At 40.1% G+C, this 25,602-nt stretch overlaps 1 protein-coding gene across 2 annotated transcripts in view; it reads right to left on the minus strand.

Annotated features, from left to right (window-relative positions):
- Nucleotides 1-24,833, minus strand: part of RASEF (RAS and EF-hand domain containing) — a 40,486-nt gene extending 15,653 nt beyond the window's left edge. For both annotated transcript variants that reach the window (XM_004949182.5, XM_003643027.6), the window contains exons 1-9: nt 24,408-24,833; nt 11,128-11,274; nt 10,359-10,449; nt 7,538-7,633; nt 6,323-6,400; nt 5,727-5,842; nt 4,409-4,477; nt 3,730-3,814; nt 2,660-2,751 (exon numbers count right to left, since the gene is read on the minus strand). In XM_004949182.5, the coding sequence (XP_004949239.2) occupies nt 2,660-2,751; nt 3,730-3,814; nt 4,409-4,477; nt 5,727-5,842; nt 6,323-6,400; nt 7,538-7,633; nt 10,359-10,449; nt 11,128-11,274; nt 24,408-24,778 (1,145 nt within the window). In that variant the 5' untranslated portion in view covers nt 24,779-24,833. The remainder of the gene's footprint in view (nt 1-2,659; nt 2,752-3,729; nt 3,815-4,408; nt 4,478-5,726; nt 5,843-6,322; nt 6,401-7,537; nt 7,634-10,358; nt 10,450-11,127; nt 11,275-24,407) is intronic.
- Nucleotides 24,834-25,602: the final 769 nt, after the last annotated feature.

The raw sequence follows: 25,602 nt of genomic DNA on the forward strand, positions 1-25,602 counted from the left end.
TCCTCCACCAAAGTTCCCACAGTGAGAGGGAAGGGTCTATCTAAGGAGCTCCTAGTCTCAAGTCTGTGCTTCCCGGCCACAAGTTGATAAGTGGTGTTCTGTTGTCAGGGTCCCCGTATTTATAGCAGTTGGCAGGGAGGTGGCTCATGACATCATAAGGCCATGGCAATGTGACCCTAAGAATGTCCTATGACAACCAAAACTTGGCTGTATTGGGCAAGAGAAGGCTACGGCCTGAGAGTCGCCCTGCTTGTCACCAATGTGATTCTGCAGGGCTCCATTTTAAGGCCGTTTCACTGTTTTCACTGTTGATTCCAAAAAAAGTTACGGAAATTGTATTGAGTAAATTTGTGGATGATGTTAAGCTGGGAGGAGTGTGGACTACCTTGGGGTAGAGAGGCCTTGCACCAAGAACTGGACAAATTTGGGGGTGGTCACCATCCGCATGAAGAAGAGCAAGTGCTGGGTTCTGCACCTGGAATGGGGCAGCCCTGGCTCTACATGCAGACTGGGTGGGCAAGGGGCTGGACAACAGCCCTGCAAAGAGGGATTGTGGGTGTTCTGGTTGGTGGCAACTTGAATGTGAGCCAGCAGTGCACCCTGGCAGCCAGAAGGGCCAACTATACCCTGTGGTACGTCAGGCCCAGCACTGCCAGGTGAGGGAAGCAGTTGTCCCACTCTGCTCTGTGCTGTGTGGCCTCACCCCCAGCACTGGGTGCAGCTTTGGATGCCACAGCATAAGATGCTATTAGAGTGGGTCCAAAGGAGGGCTACAGAAATGGGGAAGGGTGTGATGGTATGGTGTGTGAGGAGGTGTGTACTTTGGTTGTCCAGGAAGGGGGCAAATTCCTATTCCATACTGGTTTATTTAAGTTAGCATCATATCATTTGGACTAGATGATCACAGAGGCCCCTTCCAACCCCTACAATTCTGTGATTCCATGATTCTGAGCAGCTAAGGTCCCTGGGTCTGTTCAGCCTAGAGCAGGGCAGGCTGAGGGAAGGCCTCATGGCAGCTGCAGCTCCTCACAGGGAGTGGAGGGGCAGCGCTGAGCTCTGCTCTCGGTGACAGCGACAGGGCCAGATGGAACGGCATGGAGCTGTGTCAGGGGAGGGGCAGCTGGGGTTTAGGGACAGGTTCTTCATCAGAGGGTGCTGGGCAAGGAACAGGCTGCCCAGGGCAGTGGGTGTGGCTTCAAGCTGTCACAGGTGAAAGACCATTTGCATGTGAGTGGTCTTTTGTGGAGAAAGGGGTTGGACTTGATGATCCTTGTTGGTCCCTTCCAACTGGGGATATTCTATGACTGTATATTCTAAACATTCAGAGAGGTTAGTTAATTTTTCCGTAACTTCAGAAAAATATTCAGTCTAATATACAACTTAGATATGATTGCATCTCTCAAAATTTCTCAACAGAGGGAAATAGGTATTATCTGCATTCAGCAGAAGGAATCAGTTTGTGACAAGCAAAATTTTATAGCCTGCAAATACACAGAGGTAGCAGAAGAGCATTTCTAAACATATGTGGATATTATTAGTGCAAAGCAGAAGCCAACTTAATCCCTACAAATGATTTTCATCCCACTGGAAAAACATAAAACACAGGCTACTATCAATTCTAACCCTACAGGGTTTGAAGTAACACAAAAAGAACAGTAAGTTAAAAGAATTTATGAATAGAATAAGGACACAAATTTTTAATGGTGTTTCCAGCTATTTCAAATAATAAAAACTAAATAATTTTTTTCACAAAATAGCATGATCTAGAGCACTCAAAGTTGAATCCAGAGCTCTGCGATATCAGTGAGAGCCTCTGCAATGACCTGAACATGATCTCAACAAAGAAGGGCAACAAAGCTTGTGAAGGGCTTGGAGAATATGCCCTACAGGGAGAGACTGAAGGAACTGGGGCTGTTTAGTCTGGGAAGAGGAGGCTGAGGGGAGACCGTATTGTTCTCTTTCAATATCTGAAAGGTGCTTACAGCAAGAATGGGGTTGGTCTCTTCTCACTGGTGACAGGTGACAGGAGGAAGGGAAATGGCCTCACCACCAGGCAGAGGTGTAGGTTGGATATCAGGGAGAACTTCTTTACAGAAGGGGTTGTTAAGCACTGGAATAGGCTCCCCAGGGAGGTGGTTGAGTCACCATCCCTGGATGTGTTTAAAAATTGGATGTGGTAGTCAGGGACATGATTTAGCAGAGGGTTGTTAGAGTTACGGGTAGTATGGTTAGGTTGCAGTTGGACTTGATGACCTTGAAGGTCTTTCCCAACCTGAGCAATTCTATGATTCTATGATTCTGTGATTCCTTGACTTTCATTGAGTAGGTGCGAAACCAAAGGAGCTCTGACCAGTAATAATATTTGTTACGTAGGTAAAAGAGGAAGGAGGGGACATTTAGAATTAAACTAAAAACAGCAAGAGGTTGTCCAAATTCTCTGTTAATTCACCATTATCACTGAATAAAATTTTCCTAAACTTCCTGATGTCATTGAAAACATTGCTGTTGAATTCACAATACTATGGATCTTATGCTATGGTTACATATTTCTTCCAATTCAGGAAGAATTATTTTCTCTTTTATTTGACAATATTTGATCTTCTAGGACATTTGTGATGACCTGGTCTTTTTAAACTTAGTAGAAGCAAACCTGGCTTACCTGTCATAACGCGGGTTCAGAGGGGACTGTCCACCACTACATTTGGGACTGCTTCTAGAAATAGTACTTCCTGGTGAGGTATTTGCTAACCGCTGTGATGGATAAATAATAAATGCATAATAAATTTGATGAACATAATATAAGCATCATATTAATCATGATTAAAATGTATATCAACAAAATGACTACTGCACATTTTCATGCATATCCAACCACTTATTTTTAAAGGAGCTTCATTCTTTAAATAAGATTAGATATCTAAAGGCCATTACATACACCATTTAGGTTCCACTGTTGCCTTAATGCTGAACCTACTGGCCACATTTCCAAAAGGATTATTACATTGATTATGTGTTGTCTACTAGAGTGAAAAAGAAATGTCGCTAGCTGAGGTAGAAGTTGCTTTCCTTGTGTATGTTTTGGGGCATGTCAAGGAAATTCTGTCTTCAATCTTCCTGTCCAGCACTGTTACTGTAGGACTATTATTCTGCCTAAATTATTTTTAAACAGTTATTTGCACTTCCAGTGATGCAGAAGTTTGCCCAATTAATAGTTTTAAAGTTTAGAAGGCTTCCTAATACCAGAAAAGTTCCAAAAAGGTCCAAAAAAATCCAAAAAAGCCCAAAAGGTCTGAGTGAGGTCCCTACTATCAACAGTCTCTGTTAGTTGTTAGCTCACTGACTTGCCTGGACAGAAGTTGAAGTTAGGTTCAGATCTTACAAAGAAGGTAATTTTCTGAAAATATATGTTTTCAGTGATAAAGAGCTCTCACATAGACAATTCAGAACATTTCCTTCACTGTGAAAGAAACTGCTGGTTTGTTCACCTCGTCAGATACATTTGGCTACAAATTCAGTATTTTCTAAAGCACCTAAAGCTTTGCTGGAGCAAAAGCTCTATTGCTGCACGTTGAGATCTACTGAAATCCAACCACACAAATGTAATCTCAGAGTAAGATCACTAAATGTAGCTCAGTATTCTGAGTACTTATTGAAGTACATACAAACATGTATTTGGCATGTTATTTCTTACAGCTACTCATATAACATAGAAAAATTGTAATTACATACCAATGATCTGTTGAACTTGCTGAAACTGTTTTCAAGTGCAGTTCTTAAACCATCATTGCTGTCATGTAGTTTTCTATTAGCTGATCTAACAAGGAAATATAGTTTAACTTATGAAAGTATAACAAATTAATCTTAAAAACTAGATAACATAAAGCAAATAAAATTTGAAAAAATATGTATGCATTTTAAAAGAAAACATTTTATTCTGCTGTAGATTAATAGTAAGAATGAATGTGGTATAAGAAATTTTGTTGAAACAAATGACTGAATGTAAAAAAAGCATCATAAGTTCTTCCTAAGTCTTCCTGTAACTAGCAATGCACACTGGTATGACAGCACAGCTGAGACAAGCATCATTTTCTACCAATCCAATGTCTACTGGGGATAGGTGGGCAGTTGGACTCAATGATCTTGAAAATGATCAAAAAATGATCTTTTCCAACCTTGGTGATTTTATGATTCTGTGATTCTGTATGGCTCAAGTATACAGAACACAAATGTAAGATGAAATTACATAGATAGCAGACTAACTCCCATGAGAACTGAAGCCATTTTGGTACTTGATATTTTTTCCCGAATTTCATCCCAGTCTTCTGCAGAGCTATAGAAATGTCTACCTGTGCCTATATAGGGATTATGGTTTTTTGTTAAAAATACATCTGAACAGCTGAGAACTTACTGAAGTATTTCAATTTGTCTTTCCAGATTATCTCTGTCTTCAGTATACTCCCGAATCATTTCTAGGTCTCTACAAAATTAAAATTAAAACTAAAATTAAAATTAAGTTATATTTCATAGAACATTCTTTTTTTATTCTGTGTTGGGGACAATACACTTTTTCAAGGTATTTCTGAATTAAATTTTTCAGTGTACGCATCTCTGATTTCTAGAATACAGTAAAAGCATTTTTATACAAAATAAAATAATTTTCTAACTTCATTGATCTCTCCCAATACATCTCAACAAAAACTGTGATGAAAAGTAAAGGTGAGGGGTGTGGGGTAGAGTCATTGGGTTGGATCAGGCTGGACAGATAAGCCTTGGGCATCCCATAGGCTCATGAGATGAGGGGCAGCATCCAAAGTTCAGCAAGCTAAGAGTCAGCTGCTTCAGCCTTGTCACAGCAGGCCCTGGTTTGAGAGGATGTCATGGTTTCAGCTAATGTAGAGACCTGAAGAGTGGACTTTCAGTATAAAGGGGGGCTATAAGAAGGAATGGAGTATACTCTTTAACAGAATCTGCTGTGACAGGACAAGGGGAAATTTCACACTAAAAGGGAGGAGATTTAGAATGGGTGTAAGAAAAAGCTTGTTATGATAACAGTGGTGAAGAGCTGCAACAGTTTGCCCAGAGATGTTGTGGATGCCCCAACCCTGAAGACTTTCATGGTCAGGCTGGATGGGGCTCCAAGCAACCTGATCTAGCTGTAGGTGTTCCTGTTCAGTCCAGGGGAGTTGGACTAGATGGCCTTTAAAGGTCCCTTCCAACTCAAACAATTCTATGATTCTATGATCAATGAAATAATCATATGAAAGGACTCACTGCCCCTTGAAATACATTTTATGTTATACGAAGACAACAGTTCAGTAACACTGTCATAAGGACTCTTCTAAATCAATCTGAATGTCTACAAGCAACACTTATTTGCTCTAGACAAACTAGCTGTGATAGATGTGGAAAGTTTCCCAAACTATTTTTGCTAATATTTACGGAGATACTCTTCAGACCGAAAAACATGAAGTAAAAGACTTGTACTCCTAACTGAAGTCCCCAGTAGAATTCCTTGAACAATTAAGAGTGTTTGCATCATGTCCAGAACTACTTCTTTCAGATATCTGACAAGCAAAAGGAGCAGTAGTCATGATAGACTTTGTATGGTGTCAAATATTCACCCGCCCATGGCAAATTTAGAGAATAACTTACTGCCTTAATACATTATAACTGCATGAAACGAAAGATTCTTTTCCTGGTGAAGATAATCAAGTAAAAGCATTTACCTCTCTGTGTTCAAGGTCTGATCGGCATATTCACTTTTCAAGCTATCTAACTCACTCCGGAGAAAAGCAATATTTGTTTGAGCTTCTAAGAGGTCTTTCTTAAGTTTCTGATTTTCCTGTATAAAAGAAAGATATTAAATATTAGCTGTCACAATCATCTCCATAAAATGCTGGCATATCGTAATGCTTAAATAAAAACCAACATCATATATAAAAATGAAACACTAGGGAAGCTCAGCAGAGATGGGAAAAGAGAATTAAACATCAGAGAAGTCAGCAAACCAGTAGGGCAAGATTCACTGAAAATTGACTTGGATTTCACAGTCCCACAAAAATGGGATTATGCTGTATTAAGCCACTTCTAAATGTGATACCTAGAATGTGCATAAACATTATATAGTGCTGCTTTTCCAAGTTAGAGATCCTCATACAGCTATTAATAATCTTAGAACTTTCTGTCTTTTCTTACTTGTTAAATTATGCATTTAATTTAAATTGCTTTATTAAATAGTATTAAATATGAAAAAAACAATCAATCTGTATTGCAAGAATAAAACTGCAGCTAAATTAATGTATTAGTGATAAACACTTCTTACCAGCAACACATCGTGCATTCTCTTTTTCAGTTCAATCACATCTTCCCTGCTATTTATGTTTTTGGATTGCTCCTCAACCTAAAAGGATTATAAAATCACCCAATTAACATACACACTTGATTATTCTCATTCAAAATACATAAAATGTAATGCAAATCATATCAAATAACCCTAAAAGTGTCTTACAGATATTGAAGACTTAAAAATCGATAGTATTCCCAGCTTCATTAGTAGGGAGCATTACTCCAAAAACTTGGTCTTCTGTACGATTTTTTATATTAATGCATTACAAATATTTAATTTCTACTTTGAACTCTGGAATTTGCTACAGGTATTGAATGTGTGCAACTTGGCACACAAAACACAGCAACTGAGAAGACTGTAACAGCTGTATCCTCACTAACATAAACACATATATATATATGTACTACTTCATCTAATGTCAATTCTGTATAGTGTATTTATCAAAAGCTTTCATGTTTCTTGTGAGACATTTCCATTTCTATCAGTGCTCTTGTAAGTTCAATTCAGTGTGAAGAAAGAAGAATAAATCCTCAGTGGTTGCAAAAATTCTGGTCAAATTTACAGAAAAACTAATCACAAATTTAAAGCTAGATTATAAAATAAAATTTAAAGCTAGATTATAAAATAATCCAAACCAGTGTTCATATCTAAGATGTCAATTTATCCTTCAATTGGGTTTTGAATTATTCAGGTTGGAATTAGATTTAGACTAGTAATAACTAAGTCCACTGGTAATTTCTTTTTAAAATTAGAGTTCAATCTTATCTCAACCATTAAAATCTGAAAGAAATGTGCTCAATGTCAAAAACTCTGTATTAGTTCAATATACTGCATTTGTATTGTCAATTTCATCTAATTCTATGACAAGTAGAGGCAATATGTTAGATGTTTCTAACGTATCACATAAAAGACTAGTTAACTGCAGCAGAAGTATCTTGATGGATATTGAAAATTCTTCAGCAAGAGAATTTGGCTACCTGGTCTCTTCACTATATATTTCAGTAAATTATACAAAATGTATACTACAGCACAGGACTACAACACAAATCAAAAAAACTTATTTTAAGTTGCCATTTACCTATGCACATAAACTTAAAGGGCTAAATTGTGAATATCCATCTTGGGCAAGGTCCTTCAAAAGGTCAGCATCTCTTACACTAAAAATTCAAGTCATGAGTTCAAGCCACTTACCTTTTTAAGTTTTTTTATAGTCACTTGAAGATCCCCAACTTCAGTGTCATACTGACGCTTCAACTCATTTAGTGCTTCTTCAGCTTTTCGTTTCTCCTATAACATTTGTTATCTTATTAAATGTTGAGACAGGTCTCAAACGTTTCTTAAAAGATGCATGCACTAACTTGAAAAGCAAACACTTTTCCCCAAGTAGATTAATGCGTGTAATTTTGCCTTCATATTAAGTCAACCACCCCTTCCTTAAATCCACAGGCACTGGTTCTACTATTGCAGTCCATTTATAAAATACTCAGAGAAAAAAAACAATGAGGTGAAAGAAAAGATGAGTTCAGCCCTGAATTCAGTGTTTGCTTTCACATCAGTCTCCTGCACTTAGCACTTTAAATGTCTTGAACAAAGCCAAAAGAAAAATGTCAGAGCATTGCACTCTTAGTTTCAAACCAGCCTTCTGTGGCATGGGATACAACATGCTAGTAACAGCACTACTGTGCCACCAATAGTTATTTACTCATTTACTTCAAATTTTTTTGCTTGCAAGCATTTCACTATTACAGGCCCATGTTTGGTGAAAGACATGCAGATGGCAGCATCCTTATTCATGGGAGTTTCACACAGCAGTTCATCTTAAACCAACTGCACTATTGGGAAAATCATTTTAATTCAAACAAAGAGACATGGGACTGGAACAAAGAAGACTTTAGAACTGATAGGAAAAGCATGCACCAAGCTCTGCCTAGCACTACTTCGTGCAGAGGTGTATAGTTCACAGGACAGGGAGACAGATGGCAGTGGCAGGACATGCTGCCAGACTGACAGCATGTGCTTTTGAACAAGAGATGGCAGATGTGGACTTTGTTCCGAATGCTGACATCCGTTTGTTAAAATGATAATCAGTCAAAGTAATCAGCTTAAGCTGGATTCTCTGACTGCTGGCCCCTGTACCAGACTCTTAAGTATTGTTTGGTAACTATTTGCTTCCCTGAAGAAATAAAACAGAGGACTGGCTCATGCTGCAGATACCATCACGCAGAGGTAGGTGTCACCGTGGTGTGAGATCACTCTAACAAACAATGGTCGTGAGTACAGGCTGTAAGATTAATGGCTGAGCACAATCCCACAAAGTAAATATCTTACGTTTACTCTCAGGGCGTTTTAGGAGGTGGAGTATGAGGAGCTATGAACTACAGAAAATGTACATGAGTGAAAATGAGAAAAGCACTGTGGGAAATGAGTCACAGCCCATCTTTGATATCTGGGTGTGAAAACTCTATCTCAGCTCAGTGACAATCTGAAAACTAACACCGATAAAATCTGCAACCTGCTGCCCTGCCATTTCTTTAGCACTTCAATCAAAAGACTAGATCCAGCATAAGCACTGCAAACTACTTGGCAATTTGTTGCATCACAAGGGTCCTTTTTAGAAACTAAAACGTAAACAATGTACAGATAATAAATAGCATCATTTTTATGTAAAGATCATACCTAATTGCAGATCTTCTCAGACTGAATGAATGCACACATCCAGGTCATCTTTTTACAGTAGCAAATAAAGTGTACAGGGCATTTTCCAGTGATTAACCACTTCATGCAGAACAGAAATTTTTCAAAGCAAATACCTGTGTTTTCTAAACAAAAAGGTGTATTCTCCATGGGAATAGTAAGTTCCTCAGTTTTGAGAGTTTCATTGTTGAATATACATATGCTATTTTGCTGGGATGGGATCTTCAACATTTTTATGCTTTGTATTTTGTTACTAGGAAAACAACAAACTTTGATGGTAGGAATGTTTCCTCTTGTACAGAAAAAGACATTTGAAGCAAATATGTGAGGACACCATTTTCCTTCACAGCTCAATTGCTAAGAGATATTTAAAATCACCCCACTGGCTGACTGCACTTCATGGCTTCCTATTTTGCAAATGCTATTGTGAAAGAACATACCAAATATGTAAAGGTTCAATAGGTAGTTTTTGCTACCAAATTAATGATCACAGCCAGAATACACATTTAACTAGTGAACTTCTTTCGTCCACATTAGAATAGTTCGCATGAACTGTTGCTCTTACACTTACTACAAAGCCAGGTATATCACATAGATTTAGGAACAGTTCAACAGGAAACAGGCAAGACGGGCAGAGCAATTTACATATACTGCTTTCTGCTTAGAATTAGACAGACACTTGTGGTTCCACTCAAGTTTTCAATATGAGAGGGGAAAAGGATTCTTGTACCTTGCATGAAGACTGCAAGTGAAAGTCTTCATGTTTAAAAACTGAGCACACCGAAACAAGTGAACTCCCCATCAACTGAGAGCTTCAGACCCTCACACTGTTATCACAGACACCTTCTCTCCCCTAGAAGTCTCCAAACTACAACTGCAGGGTCAGAATGCATCAGCAGGGGAAGGAAAGATTACTGCTTCAGTTAGATGTAAAAATGAGGAATAAATGATCTGAGCATTAATTACTTAAATTCTTTCATTATTAGAAGTAGATTCCATCATTTTCTGGTGAAATGCCACTTTTTTTTTTTAATCAGTTACTGATACTGTTCTCAGAAATAAACTCCTTTGCATGAAAATTTTCTTACAAAAGACTGGTTTTTTTTCTTGCTTTATTACATCTGAGCAGCCATTCCCCTTTTGGTAAGCATTAAGAGAATACATTTCCCATCTCATAGGTAGTTTCCTTTTGCCCAGGCCCTGTTTACAGTGCCTCTGAGTCAGCCTCGCAGTGTCAAAGACTCACCTGGGCATTAGTCGTGTATAAACCTACAGAGAGTTTGGCCACTATGAAATTGTGCAAACAAAAAGTACTCACTTCCTTTTTAACTTTTTGTTCCGCAGCCTGTATCCGTTGTTCCATCTCTTCCTCCAGCTCACTGAGCTGAACTGCTGCTTTATCCTGAGCTCTAAAATTTAAAAGTAAATATTGTTTTAGAAATTGCCCTGTGCCTTGACAGAAAATTGTGTGAAATACGTTTGCTGAAATGAATTAGATAGACAAACAAGGAAAAGATTTTTAACAATGGAAACAATTTAAATGTTTAACAATGACTAGACCTTGAAACTGATGTGGTTGGGAACCAAAATCACAAATCAATTTGCAAATACATGCAAATTAGATTTTAAATTATAGCTGATGGCAGATAATTAGTGTGAAAGATATATTGAAAATTAAATTACAAAGAATAAAGGCCCCTCTAGTTATCCTATGACAAGGCTTCAAGACGATAACGACAGCAACTTGCACCATCTATCCTGTCCTGAGCGCCCTGAAGCTGGAGAAGCAAAACTATGTTTTTTAAAATGAAATTTTAATGGGAATGGATGCTAAACCACAAAGTTACAGATGTGATGAGTAGTCAAAATGCTTAAGGCATTAGATGTAAGAACAAAGACAGGACCTACCCAAAACATGAACAGGGAACATTTACACAAATGTGTGTGCATGTAAACAACTTCTGAACTCTGTTTTTGAAAATTCTGTTTGGCATATTTTGGCACTAAGCAATAGAAGTTCAATCTAACAAGACAGAATAGAGAGAAAAGTAACTCCATAAATGAACTAGAAGCAAGACTTGCTATACCTTTTCACTGCAATGGCCAAGGTTTCCATCTCTGTGCTTTGAAGTTTGATCTCTCGGATGAAGTTCTTAATGACATGCTCATACGGCTGGATTAATCTTGGTTCCACTATGTGTATGTTCTGATACAGAACACTGACTTGCTCTTGTCTGAAAAAGACAGATACTTCTTTAACACACTTACTTGGAACAATGCTCTGCAGACGTTTGAAAAATGCTATAAATTGAAGTGTACCTCTTTATTGCCTATTTTTTAAATTTAACAAGTACAGACTTTGAATATACAGCAAAGATACATCTGAATTCTTCTAAATTATTTTTACCCCTTCCATTTCTTTAACATAGCTACTGCAGAAAAACCTTTTTTAGCTTAAGTAAATTTTTTGTGCTTATAGTTTTGACACACTGAAGACTATGCCACTGGAACGAACTATAATGTAAATCAAGATTTTTGGTGGCTATAACGATAAACTATATGCTGTGGAGACATTTACTGCTATAAGAAACTTAATTAAAAAAATGAAAGGAGATAAGAATACCAACTACCTGAGTAAACTAATAATAATAATAATAATAATAATAATAATAAAGTAACATCACTACAGGGAGTAAGATGAACAGAGAACAACAACCCTGCAATAATATGGAAATAGATAAGCAGTGCTTGAAAAACTGGACATTAAGAAACACTACTTTTCCAAAACAGTGATCAGGTGCTGAAACAGGCTGCCCAGGGAGGTGGTGCAGCCACTGACCCTAGAGGTGTTCAAGGTGTGTTTAGATGTTGTGTTGAGGGACATGGTTTAGTGAGAAATATTGGTGATGGATGAATGGTTGTACTGGATGACCTTGTAGGTCTTTTCCAACCTCAGTGATTCTATGATTCTATGAACTCACCTGATAGATGTAAAAGCTACCCATAGAAGCTTGGAAGAAAACACAACTACCCACATAAAGCTCAATGCTCCCTTCGTTATTGGATTTCCTTCACATTTCTTGTATGAATAACTTGATGGGAGTTGTAGCAGAACAGAGAACATAGCTCTCTCATTTAAAACAAATTATTTTGATCCTGATGGCTACAACTCTAATAATGACAGCCTTGTTTTACATCATCAAAAAAAAAAAAATCTTTTTGGTAAAAAGCTTATTCCGTGTATGACTCGTATGTGAAAGACTCATCTTGGAAGGGAAAAAGAAAAAGGTCCTTTCCACAGAGGATGAGTGACCTGCCAGCACTGCCTTTAAAGCCTAAACAAGAAGCTCTCTTGAAATTTATACTGCTTCTTAAAGGCTACTCCAATGCGAGAATAAAATACCCTGATTTCTATTTGATCAGGACTCATTTCAAGTGATTGTACACAGTTTTAACTGTCAATTACAATTTAACTGTTGACAAGATGCAAAGACAAATAATAGCATAAGCACCAAAATATTGTAACACAGATTATTACATAAACAGCTCAGATTTCTGGTCACACAACAGTATGCCATGTCACAGCTTGTGTTACATGGTACTTCCATAAGGCAATTTCTCAGACAAAATTCTACAACAGAATTTAGTAATCCCAAGGACAAGCAAAGCTGATTGCCATGCAGACAATATACCAAAACATGAGCAAGTATTCAAGAGCATACAGATGAAACAAAGGGGGAAAAAAAAGCAAAAAGAGAGAAGGTCTACAAATGTGCAGGAAGCAGATCTGTAATGAGGAAACACCGCATACCGGTTGCAGAAAGGCAAACATAAATAATGTTTTGCAATTACTAGTCCCACAGCATTTATAACACATCATGAATGCCTGTCCTCTTTTTATTGTTCCAAGAAAGCTTAACCTTTGATTTAAAGATATTCCTTGTTAGACAGCTGACATTTTCCTATCTTCCATAAAGGTAGCGTTGATTAACCCATTAACTACAATCACGATATCAACAATCACTGTGATTTCACACCTGAAGCACTTCTACAGTTCAGATTATCAGCATTCCACAACTTTGTTTATTCTATATGATTTTCCCACTGAAAGTATAACTTCTTTTTCTGCAACAGCAGTATAATTGTTTTAGTTCAGAGTCCTATCTTAAGCAACCGAAATATTTCAAGAAACCATAAAATCTGTTTGTAGCTGAAATGCAGATGTTTATTTTAATATACAGAAACATAAAAATAGCACACAAAAATATAGATTTACTGAGGCCAGGGGAATTTGTGTGTACATGCCAGTTTCTCTCTTGCAAAACAAGTCTTCTGCTTTAGGTGTACTTAGCATCTCCAGAAGTTAATTTAAACCCTACATAGTACTCTGACTATGTACGTATACAATTTCATTTTCATAACATACTTAAGCAGAGTAATACTAAGGTTCACAAATAGGCACAATATTTTACAGGTTTATCTGATCAGATGCTACAAACTAAGTAAAAGAATATATCACTAAAAAACTCCCCTAATGTATGTTTACTCGATATTTCACTGTTAAAAAATAGTCACAGACATTTACATCTTCCTTCACAACCACAGTTGTTAAAACAACTCCAGGATAAATACTAACATAAGGATTAAAAAAAAAAAATCTCATATCTTCAAATATGCACTCTTTTTTCTTCTGTACTACATTCAGAGGTATGTGAGATTTCTGTGCTGAAGGATTACCGCACAACAGAGAATTTCAGCATGATTCTGATGACAGTAAATACCACAGAATATGTTGGCGATTCATGTTCAGCATATCTCAGTTAAAATGGAAGTATATAGCAGCTCTGTAGTATTTAAACAAGGACTTCCAAGTACAAGCAGCTGGACAAACAGTAAGTTTAGTGCCTCGAGGTGATACCATTTATAGCATTCCTACCGTTCTTCCATTCCTGTTGATTAGCCTTGAAGCTGAAGTATGACTGTACTTTAAACATTACAAAACGCAATCTCTCATAATCCCTCTATTTGAAATTCCATTTATTTAGATAGCTGGGTATGGTAACATATGCTGCATTTCATTAATTCTTAGTACTTCAGCAGTTGTCCTTCAAAGCTGCGAATACTTCACCGAAACAGCTAACAACTATTCCAGTACAGTTTCAGATTTTACACAGAAGCAGCTGCTGTGCATATTTGGAACTAGCCACTAAAGAATGCCACTTCTCTCAGCATGGATGTTCATGAACTTCTTTAGCAGTGTGGTGTGTTAAACAGAAATGACACTAGCCACAGCGAGAAGGGAAGAATCATAGAATCATAGAATGTGTTGGACTGAAGGAACCTTTCAAGATTATCCAGTTTCACTCCTCCACTGCTATAGACATTGACACTCCCCTGCAGACCAAGTCCCCATGCAGCCTAGCCTTGAACATCTCCAGGGAGGGGACATTCACAGCCTTTCTTGGCAAATTGTTCCAGTGTCTCATCTCTCTTATAGTAAAAAATTTCTTCCTAATATCTTGTCTAAATTAGAAGATATCCATCTTATAGAGCAGATACACTCAGCACAATCTAGGCCACTGGAACAGGCTGCTCAGAGAGGTGGTGGATGTTCCATCCCTGGAGATATGCAAGGTCAGGATGGACAGGGCTCCAAGCAGCCTGACCTAGCTGTAGTGTTCAGTGCAGAGGAGTTGGACTAGATAACATTTAAGAGTCTCTTCCAACTCAAACAATTCTATGATTCTATACATGATTTTTAGGAATAAAAAAATGTAAACACAAGATCTATGTTATAAAGTTATATTTTTACCTTCAATTTCAGTGTAGTCAAGGAGATGTCTACTAACAACCTTATTTCCTAGAAAGCAAATAGTGTCAAAACTCATTTTACCTGATACTAAGACAGAACATTTGTTACCTGAGTAAATGTTTACCTGAGCCTTTTCCAAATCACAAGTTACCAAATCATGGTTGGATATTTAAGGACATATATCACCTTTTTCACAAGCTCTTTATCCTTCTCACCTCATCTTATTCAGGGTTAGTTATTTGCTGCCTTCAGATAACAATGAAGCTATATCCATAAAACTACACAGTATCTCAGTCTGTATTAAGAGTTCGGGGATAAAAAACAGCACATGCCCACCATCAGAAATCTCCTGCCTCATGGACTGTTACTGGCTGTAGCATAACAGAATATACAGCGCCTTACAGTGAGGAACTGGAGGAACAACAATTAGTTTGGCCTTTCCCTACAATACTTTGTGATAGAATAAAAAACATCTGTAGTGGAATATATTGTAAGGAGTTTCTGCAATTTTTATTCTCTTTATAAGAATGCTTGTCACACTCTCTTGCAGCTTTTTTTAAAAGCTTATGCAAATACACATACCAGAACTGAAGATAAAAATCAGACTCTCCACACTGCTGTGCCCCTTCCATACCACTGCCTGCTTGCTTTAAGATGCAGTAGTAAGAAGCAAAAAATAGTTACTGTGAGAGTTAATTCTGCCGGTGTGATGAAAAAAAATCTTGTATTTATTATTCCTCCTCAGTCCATTGACTGACTATCATACACATGGATTCAAAATATCTGTGACCTTGTTTTATGAGGGTTAGAAAACAAAACAAAACCCACTGAAACACAACCATGCAGAATCCTGGAAAGCATCTGCGAGGCTCTTTTAGTCTCAAATTGGCCACTGAAACTCCCAGTGACATTCACCTGAATACTTCTATGGCAGCTTTACAGGAAATCTTAGTTAAAAACGTGACCCAACAACTGATGTAAGCAACAGAAAAACAGGAGAAATTAGTCACGCAACAAAATTGATGGAATGATACTTTAACGCTTATGCCTCCCAGTACCTGAAGGGGGCCTAGAGGAAGCTGGGGAGGGACTTTTCATTAGGACATGTAGTAACCAATCAAGGGGAAATTGTTTTAAACTGGAAGACAATACATTTGGACTAGATGTTAGGAAGAAATCCTTTATTGTGAGGGCAGTGAGACACTGGAACAGGTTGCCCAGAAAGGTAGTGGATACCCAGTCCCTGGAGGCACTCAAGACCAGGCTGGGTGGGGCTTTGAGCAACCTGGTCTAGTGGGAAGTGCTATAGCAGTGGGTTGGAAGTAGATGATCTTAAAGGTCCATTCCAACCCAAACCATTCTATGATTCTATGATTCTAAGAGGAATTGTTGTTAATCATTTCTTCCTATATTTTGAATCACTCCTATTTTCACATGCTTTACTAATTATTAGTAATGCCACTGCAGCAGGGCAAAATGGTTACAATGGACATTGCCAAGTTATTTGTATGTTTCCATCTCCCACTGAATATATACTATTTCTTTTTGCATATTTGCTTTTATTCAAAATTATTTATCAAGGAAGATCTCACAAACAGATTTTACTGTAATGACTGCTAAAGATTCAGCAGTCTTTGCAGTACAAAAAGGAAATTCAGAAGTTACTGATATAGTTTCAAAAAAATTCATGTGAAATGCTCAGGGGTGCCCTTAAATTCCTTACTAACTGAACAGTAGACATTCAAAATTGCAAATGCATAGAAAGAGCTTTTTTAATACACAGTATAAAAGAAACTATCCCATTGGACCCTCTAGTTGTATGCTCTCACAGCCTACACAACACGCTTTTTTGCTGCTTCTACCAAGTATAGGCACAAGGCATGAGTGGCTCAAAAAAGTATAGTACACTAGACAAGTACTGCTCTGGCTTTACCTTACTTCATCTAGAAGAACTGACTATTTTAGTTTCCCTTCTCTGTAATATTAGTATATGAAATCAGCCCATATTTCCACATCTTCACATGAGAGCTTCTGTATTACATAAAGTTATTGCATTACAGAAATGAAATAAATCTGTCCTGAGAATAAAGCCATCTGTAATACAGTAGACCCAAAATACCAAAGTGGAATAAGGAGGAGAAAAGGGAAGGGAAGGGAAGGGAAGGGAAGGGAAGGGAAGGGAAGGGAAGGGAAGGGAAGGGAAGGGAAGGGAAGGGAAGGGAAGGGAAGGGAAGGGAAGGGAAGGGAAGGGAAGGGAAGGGAAGGGAAGGGAAGGGAAGGGAAGGGAAGGGAAGGGAAGGGAAGGGAAGGGAAGGGAAGGGAAGGGAAGGGAAGGGAAGGGAAGGGAAGGGAAGGGAAGGGAAGAGGGGTTTAGAGATATCAGATACTTAGATTACATTACATGGCATAATTTAAATCAATCCATGGCACATTTAAATCAATCCGTATCAACTCCTAGTACTGTTCTGTATGGCTGAATGTACAGTGGCAGTTGACCTACTGGTCCACACTCCAAATGCAGTTCAAAGAAAGTTGGTGGAATGTATAAAACAAAATGACTAAGTAGTCGCTCAGATTCTTACATCTATTCTCTTTGTAATTCCCAATGAAAGTAAGCCGGGTTATACAGTCCACTTAGTTTCACCTGAACAAGTGTATTTGAAGCACCATTTTTGATGAATTATACGAAAAATTGCAGTAAGATAGGGAAAACAGAAGAAAATCAAAGATTTGCCAGTGATGTTACAATACCACTTTTCCTTTTATGATAACAATTTAGTTTTTCTTCCTTCCATCACTATTTGGTGTTTAATTACCTGCATCTGCTTTAGAAAGGTAGAGACTTACAAACAGCAATGTAGCAAGATGAGCTATGGACTATGAGGTGGGAATAGAGCTGTCTCTTTGGGCTGGGATTTTAACACGAGGTAAGAAAACTTGACAGAATTATAGAGTCAGAATATCCCAAGTTGCAAGGCGCCCGCAAGGATCATTGAGTTCAACTCCTGGCTCCAAACAGGAGCACGCAAAAATCAGGCTGAGAGTGGTGTCCAAATGCTTCTTGAACTTCAGAGGCTTGGGGCCACAACCACTGCCTTGAGGAGTCTGTTCTATGCCTACCAACCTATGGTGAAGAACCTTTTCCTGATATTCAATCAGACCCACCCCGGTCCCAGTTTCATGACATTCCTTCAGGTCCTATTCTTTTGTTCTACAACAAAAATCCTTACACTGACTCCAAAGAATCCCTTGACAGTTTTCTGACATTTGCCTTCACTTCTGTCCTCTTCCTTACTGGTATTATCTTTCAGGCGCTGGAAAAACTTGGATTTTATTTTTATAGGTGCAGAATATGCTCCTGTTTCTAAGCTTTACAATGGTCTCTATTGCAACACTCCTTACCAGTGTAGCTTATGAAACCACTCATTGTCTGCAGAACCTCTCTTCTAACATGGATAAAGAGGGATGAAATGTAAGGTGATACGAGCCAGGAAAGCCTGAGTTAGCGGAAGAGAAAGGGGCATTACAATCCGACAATTGTCCTTACACTGGAGATAATAACCTCTGTTAGCCGTGGATAGAGAAATACCTTGCTCAGAAATGCAAACATGCCGGATATGCCATCATGTTAACAAATCCACAAAATCTGTTTGAACGAGGAAAGGTTCTACTGTTCTCACATGTGAGTGCCTAACACATAAGGGTACAACCTCTTGGCTTGTCTGGGCAGCAAATAAGTGAAGAGGAATTGTCTTGAGCCACATAAGCATAGGTTGCATTGAAAGTAGTGCCTCTTATTTATTTCCATGGAAACTACAACTGATACACTGAGCACAACGACACTATTTGATAGAGCAAATTCACGGCTACAAAACAATATTTTGTGTAGTCAGCGCTGTTAGCTATACATTTTCATCAGCAATGAAGAAGAGCCTATATGCTGTGCTCACAAAAACCTTCACAGCAGAGGTGACCCACTGTCACTCTTGTCACTGCTGAAATGCACCACCCACCACCTCACTGTGTTCACATTCATTGCTTTGTCTCCATAAATGCTTGTCAAGAATCGATGAATGTCAGTGGGTCCCCTTTTTTCCACATGAAGGAATTCAGTGACACACCTTTGCTTCATATGCACTTCCATGTCAGACGCCATTCTATGAGACAGCTCTGAGTGGAATAATTGACCTTGTTTTTGTGAAACTAATGCATCAGTCTAGTTCAGTGGTGTTTGCAATTCTTAGTGAGCTCTCAAGGTATTTCCCAGATTTTTTAAATGAAATTTTATTCCTCCTGTGTTTCATCCTTGAAAACAATTGTTCAAAGAAGGTGCATGGTGCCAAGAACAATGACAAGAGTAAGGTGTGATTGTGAAGCGAGGGATATCTTTCTCTGGTAGAGAAACATGATTAAATTTTTCAGTTGAATATCTGATTGCAAATCTATACATTCCACTTTAAAAATGTATTTATGTTGAATTAAAAAGTAGTCACAAATATATCAAAAAAATTGACTACTTTTTTGGAACTCTTGAAACCTATTCTCAAATTCCCTTACAGCAATGGAAAGCACAGCTGCATATTTTTTGCTGTTCATAGGACTTTTAGCCAGTGTATCAAAATGCATACATTATTTGCCATCACTTAAGTCAGCACTGCACTGCACCCTACCCATGCCCTGGCTTCAGCCCAGATGATGCAGATTACACATCGATGTTTGGTTATTCTGAGGGATGGGAGTACACCCAGGGCTGGGCCGGGCCATTCAGTGAGGCAGCGTCACTGCCACGATTGCATGGGGTGGGGGACAGATGCAAGGTGAGCTGGGCCAGGCTGCATGTGGCCCGTAGGGTGTGGGTTGAACAAGTCTGGATTAATACTTTCTTCTTGATTAAGTGCCTTGAGGAAACACATGATTCCATGAAATTTTCATACAGAATAAACTTCCAGGTGTTTCTCAACCTGAAACGTAGTGTGTATTTCACTACCAACTTAACCTGTCCTTTCACAGATCAGACTGCATCAAAAGAACAAATCTACGACCTCCAGATGAAAGTCTAGGCAAGAGAGCCTCAGCTGATTCTCAGGGAAGGAAATTTTAATGTTTCCATGGAATTAGCCCTGTTCTCTGCCTAAGGGCAAAGGTGTAGCTTGGAGCAGGTAGTACAGCTGGGGTAGAAAAAGCCTGTGGGACAGAAGGAAAAGATGAAGTCCATTGAAAAGGAGAACGTCCTGAAGGATGGACTTACAGCTCAGGATCTTGAGTAATGAAAATTTCAGGAAAACAAATGCTGTAGAGACTAAGTTCTTTCACACAGAAGCTGTTCTGTTTAAAAGGAAAAAAAAAGAAAAAAAAGAAAAAAAAAGAAAACTTAAGGTGTCTCTGAAAGTCTTCTAGCTCGTAGAAAGGCATCTGTCACATTTTCAGCAGAGTGCATTTGCCAGTCCCTTGCCATGAGATGTTTTAAAAGAAGAAATGTGATTATTGCAGCAAAGATCCTTTTTCCAGCACTGTGATAAAGGAGTTCCAAGCAGCTGCTGTTCTTCAGGCTTTGCCTTTATTATCTCTCTGATAAACACATATCCACTTCCAAGGAAATCTCCAGTGTTCTTCATCTCTTGGGAGGAAATACAATCTGCCAGCAAGACCTGAGCTGTGCTCTGTATTGACTTTGTCAAAAATCCATTATGGTTCATGACAGCACAAGTGGAACAGGTTTTGGACTGGTTTTTCTGCAGCTCCTCTCCTCTCACGCAGGCCAGCAGTATATGCCATGATTATCTCCTGCCCTTGCACTTTAAGCAGTTAATGTTAAAAACAACACTCTTTTCTCATTTTATTATGTCCCAAAATCCATATTTTCTATACAAATCCAATTTGCCAAATGCCACAGAAATATCACCTGCTATTGTTAAAAGAGATTCCATTTATTCCAGCAACACATAAGAACGTACACAATATGCAACAGTTGAAAACCTTAGTTCTTTCTGATTTAAGATCTTCAAAATAGTAAGTTCAGAACTTGTTTCCTGGGAAGTTTTCAGCTATAATTTACTGACAGGGATACTGTCATAGAGCTCATAAGAATTCTCTTGAAGTGCCAACAGATATTAGATTATTCTCTGCTCCAAGATGAGGAATGGAAAAGCACTGCCATCAGGAGACAATTACACATGCTTATAGGAGCATATACATGCTAAGAGAGTAGAAGGAACCTTTTCATATTACCACTGAAATCCAAACAGATCTGAGGATGATCACACATTAAAATGGAATGGAACACTAGTTAACGCAGCCAAAGGCTAAAGACTTTCAGCACAAGCAGTACACTGAAGTACTCCTGGAGCACCAAATAGATACATTTCTTAACACTCCTTGTGTCACTGCAAAGGGTTCTTAGGGGAATAAACCAGCAGACAGATCTGACTTCCCAACAAAACAGATCTCCTGCAGCTCACACAGCCATACTCCATTTGGGAATTCACTTCATCAAAATCAGAAGCGTTGCCATCATTTGTGTTTAACAGCAAAGGAGAAGTTGTATTTTAAATGAAATGAATACCACAAACAAACAAACAAACAAACAAAAACCACCTCTATATGCAATTCCACTAAAATCTGGCTTCACACATTATACTGGATCATCAGCCTGTAAAGATTTTACACTTTCTTGTGCTTGGCACACAGTTGTCCACTAAGTATGCATGAAGATCATGACCAACAGTAATTTGACTCACAGTGCCCCCTCACCAAGACATGTAACTGAACCCAGCCCTGAAGATCTGCTCAGATACAGAGGGAAGAAGCTAGGCTGAAAACAAACTTTTAAACTTTATTAACTTTTAACCTTATTTAACTACAGGAGATCACAGTATAAGTTCATAGAACTGTGCAACCCATACACCAAACTACAGAGAGGCATGATCCATCACATAGCAACAGTATATTTTTAAAATATTAACTTAATTCAAAATATTCTGGAACTAGGCAGTATCTAAAAGTAAACAATGCCTATCTGAAGTGTACTTCTCCATTAAGGGCTAAGTTAAGAAATTAATCAGTGTTAATGGTGTTTGCGTGCCTTTATGATGGTTTACTCATGGTATTTGAAAGCTCATTTTCACAAAAAGAGGCTGAACCATGTGTACTAATGACAGATTCCCTTTTGATTTCCATCTCTCCCATGCTATCTCCTATGCCTCGCTTTTTTTCTATAGAACCACAGCAGTATGAAAGCGTATGCCAGTACTGTGCTAGAGTGGGGCTAGAACACAGAGCACCCGGAGAGACCAAATCCCCCAGTTCCTACATGGTTGAGATCAGAAAAATGGACTTCACTCATCCCCACTGGAGGAGCGTCTCCCTTGTAGTTACTCTTCTCATTATTTTCCAACTGATGTAACTGCAAATACAAAGGGTGATAACACGGACTGCTTTACGCATTAACACAAGTCTTTTTTTTTTGTTCATTTGTTGTTGGTTTTTTGTTTTGTTCTGAAAACAGATATAGAAAAAATTGAACTGACAAACAACTAAAAATAAATAATTTAAGTAAAACAACAAACAACTTTTTTGAAGTACTTTTCATAATTTTGTTATATTCTTCCACTTAAAACCCTTACACAGCCAGACTCCTCCGACAATTTTAGTATATTCACTAGTATTCGCATACTTGATCCAAATATTTTCAGTGGGACTATTCACATAAAGAAAAGCTTATACAGATGTTTCAACAACAACAGAAAGTTTGCCAAAACTGGAAAAAAGCTGAGATGCAACAGAGGTCTGCTTCCACAACTTCAGGACAGGAGAGAGAGAAAGAACAAGGAAAACAAAGGGCACACTGTTCTTGGGCTGCCGTTGGCACACACCTAACAAGTACAGCCAACTGTGAAGGGTGTTCCAAGGTATTCACAAAGCTGAGCATGAATGGGAAACATTTACATCAGGCAAGAGCCCACCTGACACACATACTTAATTATTGACATTCAGCTCTGTTTGCAATCTGACGCATTAGAATCCCAAAGAAGTATAATGAAATGACTTGTCTGCAGAGTGCGTTGTCAGAGGGCTATTTCCCATCTCCTGTTATCCTCTCCAGCAGGAGTCCAGCTGCACTTGCACTGCTGCTACTGCAGCACGGAGATGGGCTTAGTGCCAAAAGGAGAGAGATGCTTTCACGTGCCATCACTGGTCCTGAGTCACATCCTTACATCACCTATTGAGTTACAGTCTGGCTTCAGGCTAAGTTCTGAATTGCCGCTGCAGAGTCTCTAACAAGAGGCTTTACTTCTCCTTGTCTCCATTTACAGCAGGGAAGGCATCACAAACTCCGTTTAAAAGATCAGACCATTGAAAAGTCAGTGACATGCATGGAACATTCCAGTATAAGCAGTGTTACTTACACTCTCCTTTCAGGGGAAAAGAAAAAGAAAAAAAGAAAAAAAAAAAGAACAGTTTCCTCAGCTTATGGACGTGAGGATTCTGTAACTCTCTGAGAAGTTCGTTGAAGAGATAAATAGACTTTTAGAAAAGCTAGAAGCATATTACTGGACTAGGAAGTGATTTGAGGAGCATTATATGAGGACCAGGATAATATATTTGCCGATTATTTGAAACGTGTAAAGCAGCAAACTGTAATTAGATATGAGTGGCAGAAAACTTACTGACTTGTCTCCCGTGTGCCTCACACTTCAACTCTACTTAAGTTCCTTTACATACAGCCGCTCTTCCAGGTTACCTAACTGGTCTCCCACCAAGACCTTAAACTCCGATCGCCTGTCTTTCAGTTTAAATTGCAACTTTTAAGTGCAGTAGAACTACCCTGTATTTTTATGGGCAACATTTTTGCAACAACTTAAAGCACTTCTTGTTTCAGGCAGGTTACTGCCAACGCCCTGCAGCGAAACGCGGCCGGGCTGCTCTGCGCCGGCCAGGATGATTTACCCTCACTCCCCGACAGCGCCCTTCATCCCGCCCTCACCGGCGGCGGAGGCTGTCGGGGTGCAGCACGTTGCCACAGCGCCGGGACGCCGCGATGCGCATGCCGCCCGCCTCTCCACCCGAGTGTCCCGCATGGGTTGATCGGAGAGCAGTGAAAGGAGGAAGTTGTGCACAGAGGAATATAAGAAGGAAAAAAAAAAAAAGGAAGAAAACGAAAAAGAATAAGAAAACGAAAAAAAGAAAACGAAAAGGCAAACGAAAAAGAAGAAAACGAGAAAGAAAAAAAAAGAAAAAGGAAAAAGGAAAATGAAAAAAAAAAGGAGAAAGGGAAAAGGGAAAAAGAAAAAGAAAAAAGGGGAAAAGGGGAAAAGGAGAAAGGAAAAAGGAAAAAGGAAAAGAAAGGAAAAAGAGAGAGAGAGAGAGAGAGAGAGAAAGAGGAAAAGCACAAGAGCTGAAAATCCCAGAACCAGAGCGCGGAGCCCCTTTCACAGAGCCGCTCCCGGAGAACTGGGAGCTGGGCTGCCCTCGGGGCTCTGCAGACGCCGGACGCACATGGCCCGGGGTTCCCGGAGCGCCGGCAGCAGCGCGGAGTCTCTGTGCTCCCGGACTTACCTGGGGATGTACCTGGCCTCATCCCCCAGCCGCACCTCGAAGTCTCTCCAGGGCTGCTCCAGTCCCGCGGTGCTCCATGTCGCCGCCGCCTCCTCGCCCTCCTCCTCCGGCTCCGGCTCCCCGGGGCCGCCGCTGGACCGCAGCCGGGTCGCGCCGCGGAAGCCGCGGGCGAACTCCCTGAAGGTGATGGCCCCGTCACGGTCGCTGTCGAGGCGCTGGAAGATGGCCTCGGCCTCGGCCGGCCGCACTCGCAGCTCGGCGCAAAGTGCCTCGAAGTCCTCGCGCTCGATGCGGCCCGAGCCGTTGGCGTCGCAGGCCAGGAAGAGCGCGCGCAGGCGGGACTGATCGTCCCCCGCCGTCTCGGCGTCCATCGCTCCCGCTGGCAGAGCTGCCGCGAGGCTCCTGCGCCCGCGGCCGGCACGGGGCGAGAGGCGGCGGCTCGAGCTGGCGGCACCACTCCGCCGGCCGTATGGCGGGGCGGGGCGGGGCGGGCCGGCCCCGCTCCCCGCTCCGCCCCGGTGCCCGTCGAGCCGGAGGGAGGCGGGCCGCGGGCGGTGGCTCTCGGCGGCCGTGAGTGCAGCGGTGGCCCCTGACGAGCAGTGTGGTGGAGCGGGGGTTGCTGCGGGGCACCGCCTTCGATCCCGACGCGCAGCTCGGCTCTCCTCGCCGTCCCGCGGGAGCCCCGCCGGAGGCGGAGAGGTCCCGAGGTGGGAGCCGGCGGGTGCCGAACCTCGGCTGCCCTGGGCTGGTGCTCGCGGCAGTGCTAACGGCATCGGCAACTCAGAGACACTGCGGTAACAACGCGGACGGTTCCCCTGCAATATCTGAATGGGAATGCCAACGCTGTGCAAATGCCATAGAGTCTTAAACCTCAGTCACATCTTCCAGCAGTGCTAAAACACTTCCTACGTTTACGGCAACAAGCCCCGGGTTATCCACAGTTTCCATATGTAGATTCTTGCTGACCATTTTGGAGTTGCATGTAATATCATAGAATATCCTGAGCTGGAATCACAGAGTTCAATATCTACACTGTAGAGAAAGTGCATGCTGCTCTCTCAGCACCTGTAATTCAGATGAGTATATCATTAAAACAGAGACCAAAAAGCTGGGTGCAAATCAGTCAACCAAAGGAGCCATATTTTAGTGCTTAGTGTAGAAGAATTCTGTATTACACTGCATACTTTGACAAGTC

The sequence above is a fragment of the Gallus gallus genome, chromosome Z, assembly GCF_016699485.2.
Source record: "Gallus gallus isolate bGalGal1 chromosome Z, bGalGal1.mat.broiler.GRCg7b, whole genome shotgun sequence".
In the NCBI taxonomy this organism is placed as follows: Eukaryota; Metazoa; Chordata; class Aves; order Galliformes; family Phasianidae; genus Gallus; species Gallus gallus.